The sequence below is a fragment of the Protomyctophum bolini genome (genome assembly GCF_963924005.1).
Source record: "Protomyctophum bolini genome assembly, chromosome: 19".
NCBI classification, from domain to species: Eukaryota; Metazoa; Chordata; class Actinopteri; order Myctophiformes; family Myctophidae; genus Protomyctophum; species Protomyctophum bolini.
In genome coordinates, this window is record NC_137880.1 from 18,526,506 (window position 1) to 18,541,524 (window position 15,019).

The 15,019-nt window shown below is 43.2% G+C and overlaps 1 protein-coding gene across 6 annotated transcripts in view; it reads right to left on the reverse strand.

Annotated features, from left to right (window-relative positions):
- The window catches only part of cdc42bpab (CDC42 binding protein kinase alpha (DMPK-like) b), a 100,457-nt gene that overhangs the window by 18,443 nt on the left and 66,995 nt on the right, over nt 1-15,019 (reverse strand). For 2 of the 6 annotated variants that reach the window (XM_080791639.1, XM_080791641.1), the window contains exons 18-30: nt 13,217-13,322; nt 10,335-10,459; nt 8,724-8,829; nt 7,734-7,882; nt 7,368-7,459; nt 6,145-6,221; nt 4,628-4,666; nt 3,518-3,637; nt 2,152-2,238; nt 1,903-2,008; nt 1,442-1,578; nt 1,100-1,239; nt 878-959 (exon numbers count right to left, since the gene is read on the reverse strand). In XM_080791639.1, coding sequence (XP_080647765.1) covers nt 878-959; nt 1,100-1,239; nt 1,442-1,578; nt 1,903-2,008; nt 2,152-2,238; nt 3,518-3,637; nt 4,628-4,666; nt 6,145-6,221; nt 7,368-7,459; nt 7,734-7,882; nt 8,724-8,829; nt 10,335-10,459; nt 13,217-13,322 — 1,366 coding nt within the window. Of the gene's footprint in view, nt 1-877; nt 960-1,099; nt 1,240-1,441; nt 1,579-1,902; nt 2,009-2,151; nt 2,239-3,517; nt 3,638-4,627; nt 4,667-5,353; nt 5,405-6,144; nt 6,222-7,367; nt 7,460-7,733; nt 7,883-8,723; nt 8,830-10,334; nt 10,460-13,216; nt 13,323-15,019 lie in introns of all 6 variants that reach the window. The other 4 variants (XM_080791638.1, XM_080791640.1, XM_080791643.1 and 1 more) reach the window with 3 other exon arrangements.

The following is a 15,019-nucleotide window of genomic DNA, read 5'->3' on the forward strand; positions in this document are numbered from 1 at the left end:
ATGTGTTTTCAAAGTGATGGCTCTCTAATAAGAATGTATTTAGGGGAAGAAATACATTACCCAACAAAAACACATGGATAATGTCATCTGTCATCTTATGGAGGTAAACAATTACTCATTGCATTATTATAATTTCACAATCAGGATTCTTTTCCAGCCTCATTTTCTTATAATATTAGTTTACTGTGGTGTAGAGAGAGAGTGCGAGGACTCACAGGTTATGAACCAAATTTAATCTCAAGACATCTCAATTAGGTCTGTTCTTTCTTATGTGGTCCTGCAGTCTGCACCAATGCAACCTTAGACAGGAAGTGTGTCTCTGCAGTCTGCACCAATGCAACCTTAGACAGGAAGTGTGTCTCTGCAGTCTGCACCAATGCAACCTTAAACAGAAAGTGTGTCTCTGCAGTCTGCACCAATGCAACCTTAGACAGGAAGTGTGTCTCTGCAGTCTGCACCAATGCAACCTTAGACAAATGTAATGCTTCCCCAGTGAAATCGAAAGGTTTACTACACTACCACACCATTAATAATGCAAATCCTACTTTCAAAAGGGATGTATATACTTTTGGGGGGGCTGTAGCCAATTGATTGACTGACGCTGACTGAAAGGCAAACAGCACACTATCCAGTCAGAACATTTAGGCTAAAAGGATAACTGGGGACTCGTTTCCATTGTGGTCCTATCCGTGCGGGTAGAGAGGCCATCTGGGAATGGGCAGGTCACTGGTTCGACTCCTCTGCTCGCCCATTGTACAAAAAGACACCCTGCTCCCTCCCATGTGCTCCTTAAAGCCATCTAAGCGGCCATCAGCTGGGCAAAGCTGAAAAGGCAATTCCCCATTTCCCCATACACAGAGAGAGAGATCGAGCTTACTCTGAATATACAGGGGACGTCCTTGCGGTTGGCGTGGATAACGTCAGATGCCAGAACTGAGCTGACCGAGAACTCCTCGTCCCTGGAGGACAGAACAGGACAGAGAGTTAGGTATGAACAGCCACATTAATGTCTTTCTTTGGAATAGGACATGCTGCTTGACTATGGTAATTCAATTGTAGCCCAGAAGGGACAGTGGATTTGAGCTGTCGTCCTCTTTACCTCATGTCTATTACTTGGCTGACCACTACACTGGGCTGTGTGGCCTTGCCTTCTCCCAGTTCATAGAGGAACAGCTTGAAGTCACACACCACGGCCATCGCTCTCTGCCACCCTTTCTTCACCCCCGTTGGCTTCGGCACCTAGGATAGATACCAGAACATGTATCACTTAAGACAACGCACAGGTTAAAATGATGGACTTAGATGGTTATTCATCTCAACTGCTCAATTAGTCCCGATGCCTTTTAGAAAATCAAAAACATGTGGGTTCTATGAGCGAGTACGAAATATCCAGTTTAAAGCTCCACAGACAACCACGGGTGTCCGTCCATATATCTCGTACCCTGACATGGCCCTCGTAGGCAGTACCAATTCCTCTCTGAGGGTCGATACCCAGTGGCCCCTTTGTCTGGTCCTGGGGAACCGGACACACCGCTGGAGCCTTGTCCGCACACGTTACATGGCAGGAGAAGTTGCACACTGTGGAGGAAAAGAAAGTAGTTCTATGAAACATTTATGTAATTTTAAATGGTTTGATACTGTATTATGAATGCCATTAACACGAGACAAATAACCTCTTTACAGTAAAAAGTTAAAACACATTCATTTGTAGGCCAGTGTCTGCATTCTATTGTATCTTTATCTCTGTAATTCTTGTATGATACAGAGATCCAGTTGTAGTTTGTGGTCTTCTCTCTAAAAACCTCAATAACACAATATTTCTCTACTTGCACCTAAACCCCTCTCGATTATATTTGTTCTTTCACTACCCATTCCTTCCCTCCTCCCGTCCTTTCCCCTCACCTTCACAGGTGCAGCCCTGGCGAATGAGTCCCACCATCAGGGAGGTGCACTGGTTACACTTAGTGGGAGTGTTGAATGACTTCACCACGAACTGGTGGGCTTTGGGCTGCAGCGGGAGAGGACAAGAGATAAATACAGTATAGTGGGGGGGAAAAAGAATGTGAGGAGAACTTCATTCATGCCCAAATCTCCAACCCGTCACACATGAAACTGATTTAGCCATGGCAAACAGACAGACAGATGTCATACCTTAGGCGACGAGCGTCCGATGCTGCCATACCCCCCTGAGCGCATGGTTGGCGTCTGGACTGTGCTACGAGGTGGGTGGTCTATCAGCTGCACAAAAACATTTGGTATTGAGTTACACACATCCATGACACACTGGCAAAGACTGAGTGCTTTCAACAATGTATTAGTTACTGATAACAATGCTTAAATTATAGGACACGCAAGTTATGAAAAGAGATTCTGCAAGAAAGGTCACAGACAAGGGTTGAGGGGACAACATGCTGAATGTCCTCCTTTTACTTCATGCTTTGTTTAAAGTGTTGAGTCGACAATTGTCGACAATTGTAAAAATCCAACATTTTTGTCAAGTGATGTCACACGACACTTATAACTGAAGAATAAATGAGGCGTTAAGACTCAGTCAGCACTCGTCTGTAACTAGGTTGTCTGTGCAGCTGCAGTTACTTTGTGCGCCTCTGGATTATATTATTAAATGCTTAGTTGTGTTTTAGTGCAGGGGGTTGTAGAGGTCTTATTTTTTGTTGGAACGGCATTCTGATGGTTAATGGAGATTATCAATTATGCCCAACTACAAGCTGACAATGCGTTGTGAGCTTGTAGATCTGCTATTTTGGAAAATGTTTGCCTATAATGCCATGCCCAAAATATAAATGCGAGGTTGAAAATGGTTAACATCGGTGCCCAGCACAATTCAGATAATTCATGCTAATTATACACAAGTTAACAAGTCACTTTATCTGGTGAAATTGACTAATTCCAATTGAACAGGTAGGATAGTGACTGACAACTGTGTTCACCATTACCAGCTACAGATAAGTAAGTCAAGTTTCATGCCCTGGCTTTGGTTACTGGGAGACGTTGGTCCGATCAATGTACATTTTGACAAAATGTATTTTGTGTCACTCGTCAGTACAGCCGCAAAACAAAATAAAATATTCTGTTACTTGGAAATCTGAAAAGGCACCTTCACAGAAGCATTGGCTGAATGAACTTACTGTACACCGAAAAAGATACTGTACAATGTAAGGAGAAGGCCTGCAACATATGAAAAGATTTGGGGTAGGTTCTTGTGAACTTACCGTAGCACTTGCCCTAGCCTTGATGACCTTACAGGCATATTCAAAGGCTCAACTTATGTAACTTAGATAGCATTCTATGTAGACATAGCACTCTGTATAGTGTATACGCATACTTTCATTATATATTCCACTGTTAGGTTATTAGCGTACGTATGATTCTTTATGAACATTTTCTTATGTATTTGATGTATTACCATGTTTTGTTCTTGCTTACTGAAAATCACTCTGGAATGAGATTGAGATGTACATTGTCAAATAAATCTTAAAAATAAAAATAAGTTTCTGACCTCTATGGGTTCCATGTCGCTAGCCGTGGAGGGCGAGCGCGACCGAGACTTGAGATGGGACTTGGAGTCCTCGTCCCGGGATGGAGTGTTGGAAGGAGTGAAGTTATCCACAGAGTCCACCTGCGGAGAGACAGGGAGGGGGCGGATGGAGGGAGAGATGAAGGAGGGAGAGAGAGGAAGGGAAATAAAGGATCAAAGGAAGAGATGAAGTGGAAATTGGTGACAAGGAGTAGGCAAAGAGGTGAGATGATGAAGAAAGGATGGGGAGTGAAGAGAAGGAAAGGGAAGAGCAGGAGAGGAGGGAGTGTCAGTTTCAAAAGGTTTGTATTGGACAGCTAAGAATAACACACCATGGGACTCCATGAACCAGATCCATGCTTTAGGGGAAGAAGCAGGCACCAGAACAACAACACACAGAACAGGAGCTACATAGTTTGTGATTTAATAAAACAGTGGTTCCCAACTCTGGCCCTCCGGGAACAGCTGTCCTTATACTAGCCTTCTTCTATTCAGGGACTAGTTTGAGGTGGTAAGATGGAACCAGTAGTACTAGTAGGCAATAGGCATCCTGCAGACCGGACTTAGGAACCACCGGTTTAGAATGATTTCGAATATCTCAACCCACTCGACCTAACACAGGAGACGGGACACCAACTTAATTGAAGGGCATGTATTACAAGCACAAGAGGACAAAGAATCAAATGTAAGTGATCATGCTGTGTTTGAAAGTTTTACACTTTCAAACAAAGTTAAAATGAACACAAATGGACACATCAAAAGCATAATGCAATATAAGCCATTCACGAAGCCACTTTGGTGGATAAAAACAAAATACACAGACATAAATGCAAGCAAGCACATTGGAGGACAGGACAGGGTGGCACAATATTCCAGTTCTCCATGCAACAGCAAAGAGGCCTTAACAACACTCCATATCCAATAACCAGGAAAGCCTTTTACTAAAGCACCCACCATGCAACCATCATCTCACACACACACACACACACACACACACACACACACACACACACACACACACAAGGACAACACAGCTAAAGGACATTCTGGGGGCCAGACAACAGCCATCACAGAGCACAGGTGCTTGCTTACACGTCTGCCTTTGCTAGTCGGCCCAACGGATGGCGAGCGCTGCGGTGGCAAGGGACAAATAGGCAGGGGTTGGCAGAGACAAAGACACGTGTGAATGTCAAGAAAGCAAACTGGACAGAGGCAAATAATTTACGCACACAGAGGGGAAAAGAAGAGGAAAACTGTATGGGTCGCTCGTTATGGAAGCCTTGGTAAATGAAGTCATGTTCACGAGGGCTGGAGATTGGGAGTGAGTTGAGATCATGTGGACACAAAATGTGATTGTGAGTGTATAGCAGGCAGGGTGTGTGTCACAGGGGGAATTAACCACTTAACACCCTTTCTTATACTGTTTTCATACATTGTAAGACTTTAAAATGTGATAAATTTTGCCTATAATGACATGCCCAAAATAGGGAAGTGGTTAATGAAAGTATGAATCATTTACTGTGTGCGTACTGTGTTTGTGCACGTGTGTGTGTATTTGAAGCCAAACCCCAGCACTAGAAAGCCAAGGCAGCCATTCTAGCCTACAATAATGCAGACTGGATAGCACCCACATGTTAGAGGGCAACATCGGCTCCATCACGTGCACCAACACTCACTGGTTCGCACATACACAAACAATCACACTCTCTTTCCCTCTTGGCTAGTTATAGGATTCCTACTGCATACAACTACACAGCTACTCACACACGCACGCACGCACACACAAATAAGCCTTGTCCTGGACAAAAATAAACTTACAGCATCTTCCCAAAACTCAATTAAAGAGGATGAGGATGACGAATAAGAGTCCTGACATACCAAAGAAGGGAAGCAAGAAAATGAAAACAAACATATTGGAAAGATGTGAACCAAAACAACTTAAAAAGCCACATAAGATAAAGAATTGCAGTTTTGAAAAGGATGGAAGAACTCAAGAAACAGCATCATCAATCAAATTGATAAGTTAACAGAATCATCATTATGTTGTATGCTGCCAATCATAAATCATGGCAGCCATGATTTAATCTTTTATGAATGAGGACCTGTATGTATGGCACAATCTTGTTTTGATTGATGATTTTTATATCATGCTTTATTATTTATTGCCTTGGATGTGGTTGCTAATGAAAGAGGCTGTTCTTAATTTCCCTTCAGGGATTCATTAAAGTATTTCTATTATATTAATATTCCTAATAATCATTTAGTCTCCTATAGTTGTTTGGCTGAGGAGCACTCAGAGTAAAAAGGATATTTCACTTTCAAACATGTTTGAAAGTGAAATATCCCTCTGAGTGTCTTGCTCAGGAACACTTGGACATGTAGACTGGGTGGTCTGGGGGTCGAACCGGCAACCTTCCATTTCCCCAGACGGCCTCTCTACCCACTCAGCTACTGCTGCCCTCTTGACCATCATCCTTTGAAAGCACATAACTGATTTGTTTGAAGCTGGATTTGATGGATGGCCGCTGACATTAAACAAGATTAATATGGAACCCGTGCCGAAACCGTGTGAGGTCGAAGTGTTATGGGGTCACGGAGGGGCCACTTACGTCAAACTGGTCAAGGGCTGAGGTCGGGGCGTTGAGGAAAGCCAGGAAAGAATTCTGGGAATCCTGGTGCTTGACGCCTACAGAGAAATAAAAAGCAAACAGGCACAAAACAAAATGATAGAAAGGTGTTTGGACGTGAATTGAGAAATAATTATCAAAGCCTTTCGTTCAGTAAATGTGAGACTAGTGGGAAGCAAAAGATTTGCATAAACATTGGAGGTTTGTGCCTGGAATGAAGATTATATTTGCCAAATCTCAGGCTCAGTGCAAAACAATGTTTCTTATTTAAAGTCCCAGTTACAATAAAAACTCTATTTCAACAGCCGACTTCAGAAGTCCAATTGAGGTTTCATTCCATAAAAATTGTGCTTACAATCACAGCAGCCACAGGAAAGTGATACTCCACTGAGAGATGACTAGAACCTTGAAAAATGTCTTTGAAGCTTTTTTTAATCTAATGTTTGTGGTTTTCTTATGCTATTTCAGACGACTGCACGTGAAATTGATTTCTCAGTCAAGTGTGACCGTTTCTTCTTTTTTTTTATATAAACCATGATACAACCATAGTCTACAGTGGGGATGGTCTTAAAAGGCACAGTTTGTCCTGCATTAGATCTACATCAGAGGCAGTGAACCACTATTTTAGACCGTTAAGAACAGGCTCTCAAACAACTTGTTGCTCTATCCCTTGTGTCTTCTGATTGCTAAAGCCCATTAATTTCCATCAATAACAAAAGGATGAAATAAATATTAGTGATCATCATTATGAATGAATACTGACCGATAAAGTTTATCAGAATACAGAACACAATTTGCTGCCATAGCTCTTGCAAACAGAGCTACTGTAAAACAGACAGTAAAACCCTGGGTGTTTCAGGGTGGTTGTGCTCTCACCTCTACCTAAAACCCTACAGTAAAACCATGAGTGTTTCAGGGTGGTTGTGCTCTCACCTCTACCTAAAACCCTGAGTGTTTCAGGGTGGTTGTGCTCTCACCTCTACCTAAAACCCTACAGTAAAACCCTGGGTGTTTCAGGGTGGTTGTGCTCTCACCTCTACCTAAAACCCTACAGTAAAACCCTGAGTGTTTCAGGGTGGTTGTGCTCTCACCTCTACCTAAAACCCTACAGTAAAACCCTGGGTGTTTCAGGGTGGTTGTGCTCTCACCTCTACCTAAAACCCTACAGTAAAACCCTGGGTGTTTCAGGGTGGTTGTGCCCTCACCTCTACGTAGTCGCATCTCCTCTGTCTCTTTCTTCAACCTGTCGATCTCAGCCAGGAGATCCTGGTTCTTAGTCTCAACTTCCTGCAGTTTACTGGGATACACAAAAACACGTACATTCAATGAAAATAATATTATCCAAGAAGTATATGAAGACTTAAGGTTTTTGCCCAGTGGCCAATGCCAACAGACCCCATATTATAAAGGAACACAATGACACCCATAATGACAAGTTTATCAAAGCTTTTGTTCCCATGAAAAACACCACACCGATTTGTTTACGGCCTGGCTCTGCAAGAGGCTAGACGTCTATGAGAGGGTCTGAGTGTGTGGGCGGATATTTAGCTTTCACTTTGTAATGGATGTACCATTCTGTGGAGATGCTATTGGCCTTCACTTTGTTGAGCTCATCCTGGATGCTCTGCTTGGCTCTGATCTCAGCGTCCAGGGCCGACTGCAGCTCCAGACGGGCAGACATGTCCAGCTTTGCGAAGCGACGCATCTTCCACGGCATGTCCTGGTGGGGGAGAGAGAAACAGAAAAGTAGATGTTACCGAATGAAATAGACAGTGATGTGAGGGTGGAATACTCAAGTGTCAGAATGTAAAACGCATGGGTCCATTTGGTTCCATTTGTACACTCGATGGAGCAATATAATCTAAGGATTTCACTGTGTAAAGAAGCAGAGAAAGATACTAAAAGCAGGAGCATTATTATAAAGAAAGGAAATCAATGAAATCGTCATCAGTGCCCATACCCGAAGGCGGGGTTGGCGAAAGGGCCTTTCTATGTGGAGTTTGCATGTTCTCCCCGTGTCCCCTAGGGTAGGTACCCTCACAAAAAACATGCAGTAATCCTGGTTCACTAAACTGCCTCCCCCTGGCCAGCCGGGGCGCCTGATGGAGGGGAAAGGAACTGGTTGGAATAACGTGTTCCTTCCACGCGCTACATCCAACCAGGGAAACTCCCCCCCTGTCAGGTGTAAAGGACAACTTGGACACTCAGGCATGAAGGAAGCATGAGTTCAAGTCCGTTGCTCACCCCTTGTCCCCCATATATGGGGACTAGGCTGGCGGAGGGTGTGTAGAGCCCAGGATCACATTAGATGATTAACACAGGGGTGAAAAATGGGTTACAAAATCGTGGGACAAAAAATATATAAAAAAAGAAAGAAAGGAAACTCCCAGAGATGTCTAACTCTATATTTAGTCCAACTTTGATAGACCAAACACTCTGATGCTAATTCAGGAGGCATTCTTTGTGATATATCAGAAGATCGGACACAGAGAGAAACATGTGTGTGTGTGTGTGTGTGTGTGTGTGTGTGTGTGTAAAGAAGAGTGTTGTGCATGTCTCACCGTGGCCCGTGCTCCCAGACTGGTGTTCCTCAGTCCTTCCAGCTCCTCTGTCATTTTAGTGGCCAGAGCCTGCAGGTAACCTCTAGCATCCTTCTCATCACTCACCCTGCAACACACACACACACACACACACACACACACGTTTGCATAAATGTAATTGTTGTGAGGACATGGCTTGACCATTAAGGCTCTGTCCTTGCGCAGCTGATCCGGGTTTGAATCCGACCCGAGCCCTTTGCTGCATGTCCATCCCTGACTCTGTATCCTACGATTTCCTGTCTCTCTCCACTATCACTATCAAAGAAAAGGCTTGAAAATAAAATAAGTAAATCAATGAAAAAATATTTAGAAACTATGTCTGCAAACTTGCAAGGGATCACTACTTTCCGCTACAGTTTCCTTCAGTATTGTTCCCAGCTTTGTGCATGCGATGGATTGAATGAATTAAATGTCTTGCACTTTACAATGGGAGACCCAACACTAACCTTAAATGCAACCCAATCCAAAGCCTAAATATGAACAGACTTCCTTTGTATGGTGAAAGATGACGGGACGTTCTTGTCCTCAGTTGGGGACAGATGACCAAGAGCACACACAGCCTCTACACACAGTCACGTAAACAACTGTCTCTAAAACAAATTGATATCACTACACATCCTGTGCGGGCAACAGACACCTCATCGCTACAACATCACACACACACACACACACACACACACACACACACACACACAGCGTGTGAAGTTGCTCTTGGCCACCAACACTAATCCTAAACAATGAGGCAGAATAAACAGTGTGTGCGATGAAACCATAAACTCAGTAAAACAACTGTAAGACAGCAAGTCCTCCTCCAGTGCTACAAAATATCCAGATACTCGATAGCAGTGCACCACATGTGCACACACAAACTATTAGTCCTTTTCACAACATACAAAATTGCATGCAAATAAACTACAAATGTAACCACTAAGAGACTATCTAGCAAACCATCCTGATTTCATTTCCTGGTTGAATTCTCTTCAGTAACACACCATGTCCACCAGGGGGCATTGTGCAACCCCTGAATTCTACTGAAAGGATAGATTCCCCAGTGTTTATGAATGCATGTTTGGAATGCGTGTGTGTGTGTATCTGTCTGTGTAGAATCTATGAGAGCATATCAGTGCGTGTCAATTTAACCGACTGTGGGTATCATTGCATTTGCATCTAAGTGCATCTGTGTGGGTGCGTATTGTGTGTCTGTGTGGTTGGTATGCACACTATGCGAAGACTGCAGTCTTGTCCATGGAAGGGAAGCTGAACAGCTGGTGAAGTGTCAGCTGGGGGGGAGGGGGGGGGACAGGGGGACAGGTTCTCTGATCTGCAGAGGTATGTGGAAATTGCTGCCGTTTTACTCCATAATGGAATCCTATACATCGCTAATACACCTTGTGAGCAAGCATGCAGCACGTGTGCTTTGGGTTTGAGAAAGTCCGTCTGTCACAGGATACATGACATAATTGGAATGTACTCCTTATTTTCCAGTGCACCATTTGTGCACAGAGAATTTGAGCACAACCGTTACACATGTATGTACAGTAGGTGGTGTGTGGTTGCGTGTGTGTGTCTCACCATTGAATGATCTCAGTGATCTGAGCCTCCCAGTGTGCCACACTCTCCTTCTTGTCAGCCAGCTCCCTCATCTCGTCCTCCAGCTGTCGGTTGCTGCCGCTCACCTTCTCAAACATGCTGGTCAGCTGAGAAAACAACACAGGCATACATTAATTTATACACACACACACACACACACACACACACACACACACACACACACACAAAGCCTTGCATCCGTCGGGAGTCTAAGGTAATGTTGAAGATACAGTATATATATTTTTATTGTTTTGCTTATATGGCATGAGCCAGCCTATATGGCATGATACAGAAAAATAACTCCTGCAGACTCTGACCAAAATAATAATAACTAGATAAAGTGCCCCTCGGGGCACCAGTCTCCACCAGGGCAGGTCAGGTTGTGGCCTCCTGGTGGCGCTATAATAGGTCAATGTGAAAGGGGTGCCATTTCTTCTTACTCCTTGGAATCCACCCGTTGGTGGCGCTACAACAGGCCAATGTGAAACGGGTGGGATATATTCCTCAGCCTAGTAGGAAAGTCTGTGAAAGATTTCACGTAAATTGCACGCTGCATTCATGATTTGAGACTTTTTGTTCTAAACGGGCCAATCCTGCAAACTTTGAAAGCCAATGTTAGCCAATTAGGATGGAATATGAAATATCGGACAGATCAGTCTTGAACACATGACTAGAGATACTGTGTAACGATTTGCGGGATTTTTGGACAGAATCTGCAGGAATAATATCAAAAAATGTGTTTTACAAAAGTCGGCCTCCTGGTGGCGCTATAACAGGCCGTTCTGGAAAACACACACATGGACTCAGTGCAAAACATACTCTCTCCCCATGCCTTCGGCCTGGTGGAGACAATAAATAATACCAAATCATAAAAAAATACAATTCATTATGGTAAAAGTAAATTCCGAATGACTTCAGGTGTGCTTGATTTATCCCTGCAGACATTTTAACAGCCTTTCTGGTGGAAACCAGGCTTTAGAAGATTAAATAAATCACGGTGATTCTCTCCCCCTTTTTTTCTTCCCTCCTCAAATATTCAGCTATTGTTTGTCATTTTGTTGTGTTCTGCAGGCTATGTGGCGTGCAGTGAAATTTGTGACATCATGGGGTCAAATCTAACTTTGCCATCAGTGCATAAGTCTTGGCCTCTCTCTAATCCTTCCTTTCACTTGACTCAAATAAAGCCCAGATACCCAGAAATGTCCTTGCATAGGCGCGGTGCCGCAGTTGAAGGCCCCTGTGATGTGGAACCGCACATCTTGTCTCTGGCAAGCCTAGGTTCAAATCCCACGGGAGCCTTTTACTTTCGGTATTGTGGCTACTCTTTAAATCTTTAATAGTGTCTCAACTGGGAAAGTCAAGCTCTAGGAGGTTGGCCTACACATTCTCCCTCTCATAAACTGACACGAGACATGTAATTACATTTGAATCTACTTTCAATATTGCTTTGTTTCTCCTGCAGCCTCGTAAGTGGGCACATCACATGCCAAGATGAGATAAGCCAAGGCTAATGTATTCCAGTAGTATTCTGCCTATGATTGGTTTATGGGTTTATGATAGACAGACTTAATGCATTCCGGGTATTTTGGATTTTAAAAACATCAGTTTTGGTATGCAATAGCGGAATAATAACTCTTCAATAACAATCATGTGCTATCATTCCACTGGAACTCCTACCCACATGTGTTCTACGTTTGACCAGGACATTGCCTTTTCAACTTTCATACGCAGACCATAAAAATAACAAACACCCTGGCTTTTTATTCCACATGTCAGAATGCCTCCTCTCCTTTACCGAGACATTATTTGACTTGGGAGCTTCTTGCTTCCAACTTCCAAGTACCCATTCCCAACTTTCCAAAGTCAATAAAGTGCAATCCAGCGGGCCATTCCATGGGAGTGCGCGGGAGGCTACGGGGTGTTTTTAACAGAGGATATTGAACAGTGATTACTTTGGCTTCATCAGGAGAGAGGGAGGGGGGCAGAGGAAGGAATGTGCTGAAAGAATGACCTGGGGTTACTTAGGGTATCGCGGTCTTTTATGAGTGATAGCTCATTTACAATTTGTTGCGCAATCCTTTTGACGAGTGTCGCTCTATCATGTCACAAATACAAATTGACCCCCCCCGATGAAGGCTTATGGCCGAAAAAACAGAATTTGCTTTTATGTCTACTATCACAATTCCATTCAAATAAAGGGCTTAACCACAAAGTCTGGCATTCATACTTCGGGCAAATGTGCAAAATTACTTTCAAATTCTTCTTATAAGACTACTTGTAAGAAAGGGTATTTTATTTGTCAACAAAGTATATGGGGCTTCAGTAGTTAGTGCAATGGAGTTTTTTGTTATCCTGATGTCTATTGGTATCCTTATCCAAATATCTCAAAGATACAGATTTTTTTGTCCAAAAAGTGCTCCTCTTTTTTTTATTGTTTTTTGTAAAAGAAAGTGGCACTGGTCCATATGGTTGTGTGGTTAGAACAAATTAGTTTGAGCATCATGTGTGGCCATAGACATAGAAAGGCTCTGGGGCATCTGTATTTCGAGTGAGGGCATGCTTCCGTGAGGCACGTGGGAGCTTGCCAAGCTTACGCGTGCGTCACAGAAGGGGATGTTCAGTAGGCCAATCAGAGGCAATGTAAACGTTTGTTTTGTCATGCCAATAAAGCTCCTTTGAATTGAATTGATAAGTCCCGGAAAAGACGCACTGTGACTGGCCAGTAGTCACTTTGAGTAGCAGCGTGCCTTCCGCACTTCCACTTGATTTCCGGCCTCACTGTGATGCAGGTCGTGCCAATGAACTGCAGCGGCCAATGTAGTATCTAGGTTTTTTCATCTATGTGTGTGACAGCCATCTCTCACCTTATCCAGTTCACTGGATAGCTTCTTATTCTCTTCAGTCAGAAGTACTCTCTCCCTCTCGTACTTCTGCTTGTACTCTGTCTCAAACTCTTCGCGCTCGCTTTGGCTGGAAGGAAGAGAACGAACACACACACACACACACACAGACACACACGCTCAATAATTGTGAGGACATGAATACTTTATGACTTGAATGTTTTGGGGGCCATTTTTAAGCCCAACGGCAACAATAGAAGATCTACAAGCTCACAGCAAAATCATTGCGATGACATTCTACTTTCATTCTCAACCCTACCATTAGCATTCCAAGCTGAACACATCCCCCAGCCTGACTACCGTATTATGAAGAATATAATACGATATCTGATTATAAGACGACGACCATTTTTCAAGACTCATTTGTGGAAAAAGAACATTGAATTTCAAATAGTCTAGTCCCCGATTATAATACGACCCCGCTTTTTTTTTGATATTTCCATTGAAAAAAACAGTCTTATATTCAGGCCAATAGGGTAATAGCAAAAGATAGCCTATCCACAAACTGGCCTACTATGACATGTCCAGATTCCAGAATAGGGATGCTAGGGTTCATGTGGTTAAGCAAGGGAAAACATTATCCATCATTCTGGCTTTCTGGGGGGGGGGCCTGAGCATGACCATATTTCAAAGCCCGAACTAAAAGGTGTGTGTGACAACGACTACATTATTCCCAAACTTATTAAAGCAGTCAGAATGTGATACCCTTGCCTGTTGTGTGGATAATAAAAATGAATTAAGATGACCAGCAAGGGGTGATCCTGTCAATGCTACCAAGCAGGGAAAGCTAGGCTTGAGGGTACAATAACAGAGCTACGAAGGCTTTCTGCCTCAAAAACAACTATATTAGAAGTTGATCAGGCCTGTGTCCCAGGGGTTCCACACCACAACAACAAAACTAAAGAAGTTTTTACTTTTATTTTCAACCGTTTCATTTCCTAGTCACACAGTGGGACCTATAGTGTTTGCGTTGAGAGAGAGCGGCTGTTTTAATCCCTTGGTTTTACTCTCGTCTCCTGTGTTTTCATTGCCGTACTGACAGTAGAATGTACCATTCTGGAATGCAGTATTGTGCACTGAAGTCCATTCTCAACACAGGCATTTAATTACATGGAAATCTGCAGACAAGATTTTTATGCTGCGGACGAAGGCCAAGCCACCTAGGACAGGGTTTCCTGTATGTGTATCTATGCCTGTCCCCTTTAACCCATTAAGACCTGAGGCCCATTCCAAAAATGTCTCCTGAATGATTCTCTGAAAAGTTAACTGTTGCCAGGACTGGATTGCAATTATGTATGTTGTCATATAAAATAATTAAGGAACAATTTTGTGAATAGTGGGAAAGTTGAAAGTGGGAAAGCTTTTAGAAGATAAGGTAGTGCTACTAGCAGAACTACAAATTGAGTTGTGGTTAATGTAACTCTATTCCATTATGGACTAGGATGAACTATTCAAAGGGGAACATCTGTTGCATTACTTTTTCTACACAGGGGGTTGAGCTATTTTTAAAGTGGTCATAATTACCTCACACATTCATCGCTGCAAAGGAAAATAAAGAAAACAACAGACATTATCACAATGGTTGAGATGCCTTGTGGCATCTTGTTTCCTTTAAAATGGTATATATATAAATAAAATTAAATAAATGAATGTTGCTAGGGGTGGTAGAGTCTGTGTGAGGCAGGAGTAAAGTTCCTGCCCACCACAGTTGGAGTCTGGCGTTCCAACTCAGCTGTAGTGCATCCGGCTTGGCCGGGTGGTTCTAAG